The sequence below is a fragment of the Prionailurus bengalensis genome, chromosome C2 (assembly GCF_016509475.1).
Source record: "Prionailurus bengalensis isolate Pbe53 chromosome C2, Fcat_Pben_1.1_paternal_pri, whole genome shotgun sequence".
NCBI classification, from domain to species: domain Eukaryota; kingdom Metazoa; phylum Chordata; class Mammalia; order Carnivora; family Felidae; genus Prionailurus; species Prionailurus bengalensis.
This window is the reverse complement of record NC_057350.1, coordinates 14,169,864-14,182,972: the sequence shown is the minus strand read 5'-3', so window position 1 is coordinate 14,182,972 and position 13,109 is coordinate 14,169,864. Positions and strand designations below refer to the sequence as shown.

The 13,109-nt window shown below is 39.9% G+C and overlaps 1 protein-coding gene across 1 annotated transcript; it reads right to left on the bottom strand.

The window, feature by feature from the left end:
- Window positions 1-7,307: 7,307 nt before the first annotated feature.
- LOC122492286 (keratin-associated protein 8-1) lies at window positions 7,308-7,902 on the bottom strand. Its single transcript, XM_043595999.1, has one exon. It carries the CDS (start codon window positions 7,835-7,837, stop codon window positions 7,646-7,648), a length of 192 nt encoding a protein of 63 aa, XP_043451934.1. The 5' UTR covers window positions 7,838-7,902; the 3' UTR covers window positions 7,308-7,645.
- Between the last annotated feature and the right edge of the window lie 5,207 nt (window positions 7,903-13,109).

Genomic DNA, 13,109 nt, shown 5'->3' with positions numbered 1-13,109 from the left:
ATCTCACAAACCTTTCAAATTAGAAGCAAAGAGAAGACAAATAAACCTACAATCAACATAAATATATACAGCTAAATGCCATAATTATAAAATGTTGAGTGGACGCAGTAGGACAGGGATTACAGTAAGAGTTTGTGTATATATAAAATAGTACAGATAAATTAAGCCTTATGGGCCAGGAAGAGTATAGCATAGCACTCAGGTAACAAAATAAGTTCCTCTTGATGTTATAAATTACCAAAGCAAAATTTGAAAGCATATAAAGAACATGGAGAACTGAGACATGTTTTAAAAAACTATTCATGACACCTGTTAAAGATTGGAAGTCTGACTTTATTCAAGAGGAGTGACTACAGTGGAGTAGTATGGATTTTGTAATAGTGGAGTGAGGCTAGGTTCAATTCCAGGTACAAGGAAAAAGTGGACATTTATAGCCAAGGAACAGGGTGGGAGTCTGTGGATGGAAAATTATTGAAAGGAAGTATCAGGGGGTCAGAAGGAAGGGGATTGGTTTCAGCCTAAACCAATCTAACAGGATTCTTGCTGAAGGCAGGCCAGGGTGATAGGATGGCCCCTAAGAGATGGTGGAGGGTGAGGAGACCGATAGATACGAGGATGATCAGATATTGAGAGTAGGGGGTGGTGGCTTAACCGACATAGCAGGTTTCTTACTAGAATTTGACAGCGTAGGGACAAGAATGGAAGACCAAAAGTCAGAGCCTCGTTGAGAAGAGGGTTCAGAGGAGCCTGACTAGTTTGGCCAAGGAGAAAATCTTTGTCAGATGACTACGCCTCTTTTCCTTCCCTTTCCTGCTTTCTTAACTGGCCTTCTCTGCCTGGACCGTGCAACTTTGAATAGCTCACTCACATCCCCTCATTCTAAGACGGAGCATCAAATCATTTTTACATTTATGAAGAATTGTACTGAGGGGAGCCTGGGGGGCTCAGTCACTCAGGCGTCCGACTCTTGATTTTGGCTCAGGTCCTGATCTCAGGTTCATGAGTTCCTAAGTTTGAGCTCCATGTTGGTCTCTGCACCGACAGCATGGAGCCTGCTTGGGATTCTGTCTCTCTCCCTCTCTCCCTGTCCCTGTCTGCCCATTCCCTTCTCATGCTTGCACTCTCTCACTCTCTCTCTCTCTCTCTCAAAATTAACAAAGGTATAAAAAAGAATTTCACTGAAAAATCCTTTATATTTGATTTCTCTAAAATTCTAAGAGATACAGTTGAATGAATGTCACAGACAGAGCCGGGGGAAGTGAAATTGCTACATGACGTTATCTCTTCCTCCCCTCAGTAGACCCTGACCCTTCCGCAGGCCTCTCCTGCATGTCAGGAGTGGGTTTCTGGGCTCAGAGTCCACATACTTATGACATCTCTCTTGGATGTCACACACACACACACACACACACACACAAATAGTACCATTTTCAGATTTGAACAAATGACTTTCAAAGGACAGTATTGCCATGATTAGGGATTCTTTAGTTTAATTTGAAAAAAATAACATCTATTTATTAGAGACTCAGTATGAGTCAAATGCTGTGCTTTATTTTGGGGACACAGTGGTGAACAGTTAAGTTCCCTTCATGGAGCACACAGTTCCACAGGATAAAATTGGAGTCAACTCTGGTTAGGAGGAGGCAGGCAGCAAGGCCTTGACATCAAATACGCCTGATTATAACCATGCTCTGTCTCTCTCCAGCCTTGAGACATTAACACATCATTTGAACTTTCTGAATTCCAGCTTCTTCATGAGGAAAATAGAACCTGGAATAAAACCAACCTCCTGATGTTGTGAAGAGAAATAATGACTTACTACAAGCCCAAAAGCATATTAAATATCAGTTCTCTTTGCTAATTATTTTTATCATCGAAATGAGAGAAAAATCATATTAGAATATATTCAAAATGTTGGCCTCACTTGAAATCTCAAATAAACCCACTTTAAAAGGTTTTCAGTGTTATAAGAGATCAATGAGATGAAAAATATGTTTACCATACATTTAGCTCAAAAGTAGTTATGCTATTCTAGAGCACACAAGGTTGGATGGTTGGTTGGTTGGTTGGTTGGTTGGTTGGTTGGTTGGTTTTAAATATGATTTACTTGCATATTTGTCATCAGAAAACCATGAGTTGAACCATGACACTGTGATGTCTGCTGGGAAGCAGCTGTCACATTTTAGATGGCTCTGAGAAAGACCACCCTTTAGCTGGAGGAGAATTATGGGAAATTAAAAATCACATCCATGTGAGTATGAAGGATTGCCAGTTTCTGTTTTTTTGTGCCTGAAGCTTTGAGCAAAAGAGCAGGAAAACTTTCTTTGGATGAGAAAAAAAATTGTCACTTTAAAATAATTTGTCAAATACCAGTGTCATCCATTTATGCTTCAGTGTTTTATATTTACATTCCCTTTGTATCTTCAGTAAGTAAAGAACTCTGACTTGTAAGATATTTGATAGTCTTCCTTATGCATCCACAGTGTCTGAAAGCCCTTTATGGGGCCGTCTGGAAGGCAGGGCCAGTGTGGATCTCTGAAAGTGATGACTTATTTTGACTGTAAGATTTCTCTGTACTAAGAGGGGACTTCTCGCGATCTCTCCTTTTTCTGAGACACTGCTCATAAATCTGCTTAGGAATTAGCCCTGCCTTAATATGATCTATGGAAATAGAAGAGAATCCTGCAATTCTCTAGGAAATGAAAAACTCAAGGACAAAGATATAGAACAAAAGACAAAGAAAATGCAGACAAAAGAAAAATTGGAAAGAAGGAGAATCATTGGGTCATTTCTCACACTCAAGAACAATATAAATATTGTACAGGACATCCTACATACATCAGACTCACTATGACTTCACCATCTTCACATTCCTGATTGTCATAACTTCATGGCCAACACTTTTATTGGATAGTGTAATCAAATATTGTGGTCACATAAGGAGTAACATTTGGAGAGCATTTTCCTACCAACCATGTGATGAGGGCAGACATTAGATGCCTTCAAAATAACCTTTAGAGAATATTTGGGAAAGGTTGAAGACGATATCACATAACAGTGATAGATAACATCTATCAAAGTTAGCCTCAGAAAATCCTTTGGGGCTTTAAACCTCTCCTGTGAACCAAATGGGTAAATATAAATTATCATTCGTATATTTATTTATTTTTTTTTAATTTTTTTTTTATGTTTGGGACAGAGAGAGACAGAACATGAACAGGCGAGGGGCAGAGAGAGAGGGAGACACAGAATCGGAAACAGGCTCCAGGCTCTGAGCCATCAGCCCAGAGCCCCACGCGGGGCTCGAACTCACGGACCGCGAGATCGTGACCTGGCTGAAGTCGGACGCTTAACCGACTGCGCCACCCAGGCGCCCCTATCATTCGTATATTTAGCTACAACTAATGAATCGTTACTTCTGAGTAATCAAAGAACTGAGAGCCTAACGATTAGAGCAGAGGACTTAGGAGAGTAGACAGGAAGCCTGAAACCTGGGGGTGGGAGTGAGTGAAAGACCTGAGAATATATTTTTGATACATAGAATGTGAAAATGCTAAAAAATAAAATGTTAAAGAAACTTGCAGCATTTGACATCCTTCCTTAATGGAGATCGGTTGGCTATGGAAACAAGACATTAAGAAAATGGTAAGCAGAGTAGAAATAGCACTGCCCTCTGCATTCCGGTGAGCATGATGCCATATAATTTTGGCAACACTTAACGCTTAGTCGCAGACTCATAATTCAAGGAATACTTCAAAATGTCTTCTAGCCATCCCTTTCTTCTGGGAAGAATTACTCTGAACCATCTTAAAATGTGAAGAAAAATATTTCTCTCTCAGTCTCTCTCGTCTTTCTCTGAAAGGTTCTTCTGTAGATAAGATGCCTTTAATATTCAAATCACCTTGCTCAGATCTACAGGCTCTATTCAGCAGGGAAATCTTAAATATACATACTTAGTTTTCAGATAATGGGGAGCAATAAAGGATTAATGAGAAGGTAGGAAAGAAAAAGAATACTTTTCTTCATGTGTGACCTGGGGCGTCAAATGCACAATCATCAGCTTTCCCATCCACAAATGGCTATGAATTAAAGAATAATTACAAGATGTTAGCAAATGGATATTTAACATATTTTTCATGTTCATTGAAGAAATTTGTAGGATAATCCAGTCATATTTATTGAGTTTCTACTATGTGCAGGGCACTAAACTTGGCTCAGCTCAATACTAAAACTGATGTACAGTTAGAAACAAATACCTAACTATACCCCCTAAAGACCACAGCTGAGCTGGGGTGTAGCATCTTCCTACTCTTTTCACTTTATCTGTAAAATGTATTTATTCAGTTTTTATTTTTATGAATCCTACATAAATGTCAATGACAAATAGAAGAAGCTGACAAGGAAATGGGAAATAAAAAGCCATAATAAAGGACCCTCTAATTGTTCCAAATTGGTGGCACAAAGGTAAATCACTTAGGGGTATTTGTTTAAATATAAATTCCCAGACCCTGGAGAAGATTTTCCCATCTAAAGGATGGTGGAGAGGGAGGACTGAGCATAAGCATTTTTTGGTGTTTTTTTTGCGGGGGGGGGGGGGGGGGATGGGGGGTGCTAGTGAATGAAACGCAGAGAGAGAGAGAAAGAGTGAATCTCATGACATGCAGAGAGAGAAATGGAGAGAAAGTGAGGAGCCTGGAGCAGGGTTTGAACTCATGAACTGTGAGATCATGACCAGAGCCAAAGCCAGGTGCTCAACCGACTGAGTCACTCAGATGCCCCAGTACAAACATTTTTTAAAACCATAGGTAATAGAAGTGAATTGCAGTTAAAAATTGCTGAATATCAAGAGATGTAGAACATTTTCATATTACTTAGGAAAATATGAATTTATAAAATTATCCAATAATACATTTTTTCCTTTAGGCAGAGTATGGCACCATACCCCAGTACTGCGATTGAAAGGTACCAAGCACAGATGTACGTCAATGCATATCTCATATATCTTTGGATATCTAAGATTTTTCCCTTTCTTTGTTAGCTTGTGATGTAAATGTTTTTCTTTTATTAAGAATTATTTACCTGAGGATGAGTAGATAGATAGATGATAAATGCGAGAGAGAGTGTGTGAGTGTGTATGTGTGTGTGTGTGTGTGTGTGTGTGTAAGTAATGGCCTAAAACAATGCTTCTTATGGTGTGGTCCTCAGACCACCTGAGCTAGAATCCCTGGGGTACTCCTAGAATCTTTAGATTTCTGGCTCATCCACGTTGTTGCAAATGGCAAGATTTCCTTCTTTTTTAAGGCTGAATAATATACCATTGTATATATACCACATTTTCTTTATCCATTCACCTCTCCATGAAGGGATACTGTTTTCATATCTTAGCTACTATGAATCATGCTGCAATGAAATGGGAATATAGATATCTCTTTGAGATAATGATTTCATTTTCTATGGGTGTATACCCAGAAGAGGGATTGCTGGATCATCTGGGAGATCTACTTTTAATTTTTCTGAGAAATTTCCATATTGTTTTCCATAGTGGCTGAGCCAATTTCTATTCTCACCAACAGTGTATAAGGGTTCTCTTTTCTCCACATCCTTACCAAACATATCTCCTATCTTTTTGATAATAGCCATTCTAACACACATAAGATGTTAACTCATTGTGCTTTGGTTTGTATTTCCATAATGGCTGCCAATGTTGAACACCCTTTCATATACCTGAAATAAGAATCATAAGAAGTATATGAGGTGAATAATATGTTAATTAGCTTGACTGTGGTAATCATTGCACAATGTATACACACTTCAAAACGTTCTGCTGTACCCCTTAAATCTATACAATTTTTATTCGTCAATTATACCTCAATTAAGTTGGAAAAAAAATAGGTTTCTAGATCACACCTCAGATGTACCACATCAGAACTCCTGTAGGTGAGTCATAATAACTTATCCTCCCAGACAACTCCCCAGGTGATTCTCCCACATACCACATTTTCAGAAACACTGGGTGAGATAGCTCTCTGAGGTCTCTTCAAGCACAAATTTTATGTAACTTAGTCATCATTCTAGAACAGTGGAATAGACATCCAGCTTCTATCTGACCCTCTGATTCCTGAGAAATCCCTCTTTTCTTTTTCTATTCTATTCTAACATGAATGTTTAAATTTCAATTCCCAGTATGAATTAATACGCAGCTCCTAGAAAGTTTCAAACTGGAAATTGTATTGACTATCACAATGGTGTACTGGGAAAGAATCCACTAGGTAAATCCTTGAACAAGATGTCTTTTTGAATTTTGTTAAAAGATATCTGTTGGATGAAATATGGTGGAGAAAATATTCTCTTTCAAAGTAATTTCTCCAAATAGCCTTTATGTTTTCAGCTACAAGGTGAATCATAGGCAATATGTGCAGATACTCAAGAAAAGAGCAGGGTTAAGCAAAGCCTGCTGTCACCAAGAATATTTGTACTATACATAAAATGCTTTCAACAGGAGGATTGAGACCTTTTTGACTTGGCTTATAAAAGAAATAATGCTCTTTTCTCTAAAGGAACACAAAAGAAGGCTGATATATCTTCAGAAACACTTCTTTAGAGTTACTTTTCCCCCCCATGTTTATGAAGTCACTCATATCTTTAAAGAGTAAAACTCACTACCTGCTATTGACTGTACAAAGATTAAGAAGCTTTCCATCCCTGTTTCTAACCTGGAGTTTCCAACCTGTAAAATAAACACCATAGATATTTTGCTATGAGAGAACTATTCCTTCCCCTAAAAGACTCTCAGACTCCTAAAATAAACCTATAGCTATTCTATTACATGAGGCCTCAGAATCTTTTAATAGGTATTTTATGCTTTTTTTTTTTTTGTCCCTGGGAGAGGGAACAGAGTGGGTTTCATTTGCACTCATAGGGACATAAGTGGAAAATCCCTCCACCCACCCCTCCACCCTCCCCACCTCCCCACCTCCCACCACCCTACCACCCCATGCCCCCACCACCACCATGTTGGGTTTCCTTGAGGAGGGGCAGGAGTCGGGAGATGACAGACCCCAAGCACTGAATGGTACATTGTTGGCTCAGAGATTGCAGGTGGATGTCAGAGTTAAAGGAAGGTTAAGACAAGCTTTTTTCTTTTCCTCACAAGCAGCCCCTTCGGACTGTTTATCACATCCAGATCAAGGATTATTCGCTTTCTCACTGCTTCTCAAGCCCACGGGAGAAAGATAAATCCACTTCCCTCCCCCACTCGGTGTAACAGAAAACGTGCACACACCAAGAAAGGAAACTGGGCTCAGGTGTGAGTCGTATGCTGGTTAAGACAAGTTTATTGAGAATTCCACACCCACACCCACAACTTTATCAAGAGTTGTGAGCGTGGTGAAAAATTCAGAAGAAATACATGTTTGGGTATCAGGTTTCTGAAAATGTCTCAAAGAACATCATGCAGGGAAGGCAGCTGGAGGCGTCATCGGCTCGTTCCTGTTCTTCCCTCCGGACTCCAGGGCTAGGCCCGAGAAGCAGCGCCTGGGAGGTTGAGCGGCAAATGAGGACTAAAGACGGAGGTAGGGGGAGGGACGTGGAGGGGTGCCTCTCAGCCTTGGGAGAGAAGATTCAGCGCCTGGCAAATTTCAGCAAATCAGTAGAGATCAAATGGCCAGTATCTTCTGAAGCCGAAGGCCCCACAGCCGTTGTAGCCATAACCGAAGCCGTAGCCCACGGGGGAGTAGGTGCTGCCGTAGCCACAGCCCACGCTGTACCCCAGGGGGTAGCCGCAGCTGCCCCAGTAGCACCCTGGGAAGACGGCCCCGGAGAAGGTGTTGCAGTGCATGGTGTCCGCAGTGGAGGGCTCAGGGAGCAGGGGAATGTGTTTCCTCTGTGTGATGGATTCCCCAGGCTCCGAACCTTCTTTATATACCCCGGCGGTGGGGCGTGGTGAAAAACACCAGGCCCTCATTTTCATTCTTGACACCACAAAAAGCTCATTAATGTGATTTGCCCTTGCTTTAGATGTCTTTACGGCTGCTTAAGAAAGCTGTGATGTCATCCGATGCGGGCATAGGATCCCTTCAAACAAAGTGTGTCCCTCCACTAAAAAAAGCATTGCAGTGACTTCAAAGAACTGAGTCCCACGACCCGAGATCTAATTCTCTGCAAGCAGTCTTTATACAACCCAGAAAGGTTCTGAGCTTGTTAATTCTTATTCTTGCTCTCTCAGGGTCCACAGGACACAGTTGGAATTCAATAAATCTGTGTCAAACGAATTAACAAATGAAATAATAAATAGTGAATCCAACTAACACTTGACGTATTTCTTAGTGTTCACTTGATTAAAGAATTCTCTTTTTGGTGATGTGCAAGACAAATGCTACAGAACTCGCAGGAAAGTCTCCTTTTTATTTTTTTCTCTGTCTATAGCTACTCTGGTTTAAGAACCGGTTAAAAAATTAATCATAATTATAACTCCCACCTGAACTATATCTAACATCACGTTTTGAGACCACTGCCTGAACTAATAACCTTATAATTGTAAAAAAAAAAAAAATGGAGTTTGTGGATTTACTCTCAAAATGAACTGTCAAATAATTATGATTTGTTGATCTTATTTTTAAAATAATATTGAAGGGAGCCTGGGTGGCTCAGTTAGTTAAGCATCTGACTCTTGAGCTCAGCTCAGGTCATGATCTCATGATTTGTGAGCTGGAGTTTTGCCAGCTGTGCTGGCAAGGGGATGCCTGCTTGGAATTCTTTCTCCCTCTCTCTTCTCCCCTACCCTACTCATGCTCTCTCTCTCAAAATAAAAATTAAAGAAAACCTTATTGTAAAAAAAAAAAGCATTTCAAATAAATATTGAAAATAGTAACAAAATAAAAACAGAAAAATGAATGGCAAATTTTATCCTGAAATGTGTTTTGTTGTTGTTGTTGTTGTTGTTGTTTTTCACTGAATCTAATAAAAGCAGATTATCTGACAAATGTGATGAAATTGTGAAGGGCCAGGTAACATACGAGGTCAATATTTCACTTCTCACTTCTCAGGAGCGGGAAGGGAAGCACTCCTCTTTAAATAGAAATTTAGTTCTCAAATATGAATGAAAGAAGGGACAAGATGGATCAAAAGTAACTTGAGTCACACAAGAGCTAATAACCTATTCTAGATACTTGCACTGAGATTGCCCAGAATGGCACTTAGTAGAAAACATACAGAAAATACAGCAGGACACATGGCACAGAAATAGAAAGGCACAGAGCTATCACGAATCGTTCTCACAAGGCCATGGAAACAATACATCTTACATACTGCCCCCCAAATTTTACTTTAGATCCTAGAGATAACTTTCCTCCCCGTCACCAGCAACTAAGGTCTAAATTTCTGGGAGTACATAGAGGTCACAAGTTGAATCCAAAGGCAAGGTGAAACACCTGGAAAAACACAAAACTCTGCCAGCCTTCTAACCACTGACTGATTAACTACAGAAGACGCCTTTTTGAAAATTCACAGAGCTGTGCCGCCATCTTTGTTCATGAACAAAGCTCCATGGCCACTTAGGATGACTCAGATCTTAAAATCCAAACACTTCATGTGACTTAGGCCTAAATAAGTTCAGGGAATTCAAATTAGCTTTGCTCCCAAAATATAAAGGTATTCAACAGTAGAGCCTTCCCTAAAAATCATAGAATGATTTACACTATATTTCTTCTGCCATCACATTGCTCTGCTCTTTAAAGAAAAACTGATAACCTTTAAAAAAAGAAAAATGAAACAAAATATAGCATTGTACACTGGAAAGGAAAAAAGATTTGAATTAATGCCAAAGTTCAATTATGACTCTCTGTTTAAATGAGTTCTTCCCTCACCACCTACCCATTCTGAGATGCTAGCTGTGCCCTCCAGGGCACAATACCCAGCTCTGTATCTGAGTAGTAATGGTGAATAAAAATTAAAATAAACTGTCTTTTTAAAATAGTCCCTGGGGGCACCTGGGTGGTGCAGTCAGTTAAGCATCTGACTCTCGATTTTGGCTCAGGTCATGATCTCATAGTTCATCGGATGGAACCCCACACTGGGCTTTGCACTGACAGCTCAAAGCCTGCTTGGGATTCTCCCTCTCTCCCTCCCTCTCTTTCTGCCCCTCCCCCACTCATTCATGCATTCTCTCTCTGTCTCTCTCTCAAAATAAATAAACATTTTTTAAAAAGCTTTAAAATCTCAGGCCCTATTAATAGTAAACATCCTGATTTTTCTCTAGAAAGTCTACAAAAAAGCCTAACCCAAGAAAATTTTAAGGAGACACATTAGCAGCAAGTCATTGTAAAACATAACTCGTAGCTAGCTTAATCCTACGCGGTGCCTATGAAAGCTTTATTCTGATATAGGTTTATTTAGGGAAGGTCTAGGGCCTGTGAAGTGTGAAGTTTATACAATGTTGAGAGTCTTTTTTATGTAAAAGAATACAACGTAAAAATATAAAATTAAATGCAAAATTAAACATTTGTTAAATGCTCAAAGAAATCACCAAAAAACGTACACACTAACAAAAATTACAATTATTACAAAATTCTGAAAAAAGTATTTTTACTACTTGACTGCCTGTCCTGGTTCTATAATATTTGTTCCACAGATGAGCTTCTAACTCCAACATTTCGAACTATTTTCTCCACTACGCATCCTGTGCTGAATTCCATGGGGCAAATTCATATTGAGATATGACCTCTGACCCTGCATCATCGTGTCAAAAATTTGGGGTGAATTGGCTGAGTGGATGGTAGAGAATTCCTGGAAACCAGTCCCACACAACGATGGCTAGAAATAGCCTAATTAGACACGGAAGTGACTGCAAACCACATAAGTCTGTCCCCCAATATCCACATTAAATGTATCTCCTACTCAACCTCTCCTTAAGCCAGGTACCAAAAAGGTCCACAGCCTTTCCAGAGCCTCCTAACATGAGAGGAAATGCGATGCAGGGAGCCCCTAGTAGAAATTCTCTAAATCAATTGCAGTAAAATGTCTCGCTTTTGTGTCTAAAAAAAAAAAAAAACAAGAAAAAAAAAAACAGGGTCATGTGACATAAAGGTTTGACAAGGAGAAAAATACTATATTCTCACATAAAAAAAATGACACAGTACTGGACTAATTAATCATTACTGGATATTTATTGGTTTGGATAAAGTTCATGACCCTTTTCTCTTTTAATAAAAATCTTAAGATGTTACTTAATAAATAACTTGATTTCTCCTTTCATATTTCTTTGATTTTAAAGAAGTTCTGACATGAATAAACATAGGGAAGAATCTTGCTCGATTTTCTACAAAGAAGCAAGAAATGCACTATGTACAGATCTTAAGAGTCAATTTCAGTATGCACAATAAAAATAGTTCTTGTCATGGGTGCCTGGGTGGCTCAGTCAGTTAAGCATCCGACTCTTGATTTCGGCTCAGGTCATGATCTGATGGTTTGTGAGTTCAAGCCCCGTGTCAGGCTTCATGCTGACAGTGCAGAGTCTGCTTGGGATTCTCTCTCTCTCTCTCTCTGCCTCTCTCTGCCCCTCCTCTGCTCTCATGCACTCTTTCTCTCTCTCAAAATAAATATATAAACTTTAAATAACAGTTCTTGTCTTATAAGCTTCAAAGATACAGTTTTCAGCTTCAAAATATGAGTATTCATTAGTAATGAGAGAGAAATTACAAGGGAATGTTTTAAATGAGTTTTAAAATATATGCCAGTGGTTACTCTATAATACAAGAATTCTCTTCCATTTGTCTTTTCAGACATTGATTCTTACAGACATTTATTGGACATCAGCTGTGTTCCAGGTATATTGTTAGGTACTAGGGATCTGAAGATGAATGAGAAATGGTAATTAAATGGAAAATGATATGTAAATGAATAAACAATGTTATACATTCTACTCTGGAAGTCCCTGCTGCCTTCTGTAGACTTTAGGGATGAAGGAGAGAGTGAACAAGTCTCCTTGAAATAGGCGGCAGTGGCCATGGAATGCAAAACTTCATTATGGAAGGGGTACATATTTGAGCTGGGTCTTGAAAATGAGTTTTTTATCGGTGGGCATTGTATGGGGTGGGCGGTGGATGGTGGCTTTAGGGGATATTCCAGGAAGAAGTGTTTTAAAGCAAAGCCTCAACAGTGTTAAATAGTACAGGAGTCACAGATGATCCAAAGGGTCCATAGCCATAGTGACAGGAGAATTAATGGAAGGTGGGGCTACAAAGGTAGTTGGGGGCATATGAGACTGTATGTGCCATGGAGGCAAAGGGAACCACTCATGCAGTAAGCTAGGAGTGGCATGACCAGTTTTGCATTTCTAAAAGATCACTACTCTGACAGTGTGGAAAGAATTAGAATGGGGAAATCCTGGAGGTATGTATGAAGACCAGATTTAAAATTGTATCTAGTAGGAATGCAAGTAACAAAAACCCAAGCCGAAACCTGCTTAAACAAAAAGTTTATCTTTCACAACTAATAGGAAACAAGAACACAAGCAATTCCAGGGCTACTTCAGGGCTTGACGATATCAGGGTGCAGAGCTGGGACACTTTCAGTCTCTTCCCATGGCTGCAGGATCGCTGTAGCAGGTGCATGCTTCATATTTCTCTGCATCAACATCCAAAACCAAGAAGCATAAAAGAGGACTTCTCCCACAGCTCCTTTGCTATCTCCAAAGAATTCATTTCATATTTGCCTTACAGTGGATTCCCATGATCCAGAATGGAATCACCTCTCATGGTTGGGCCCCAGAGAAGGGTGGAAAAGCATGTACCAGGCATTTTCTGCCGGTATAGTGCTAAGCAGACTCTGCCAACTTAGAAAGAAGGAAAGGAATGGTCACTGGATTTATAATCAATAGAGTCTCATGAAAGCCATCACACCAAGTCAGGTAAGAGAGGACAGGAGCCTAAACTAGAGTGGCAGTAGAAACAAGGGGATAAAAGTAAGAGTGGTTAGAGAGGTAGGGGCGCCTGGGGGGGAGAGCTCAGTCAGTTAAGTGTCCGACTCTTGGTTTCAGCTCCGGTCATGATTTTGCAGTTCATGGGATCAAGCCCTGCACCAGGATCTAAGCTGACAGAGCAGAACCTGCTTGG

Coding starts and splice junctions, on each gene's coding strand:
- LOC122492286 (XM_043595999.1), bottom strand. CDS start 7,837: ATGCACTGCAACACCTTCTCCGGGGCCGTCTTCCCAGGGTGCTACTGG.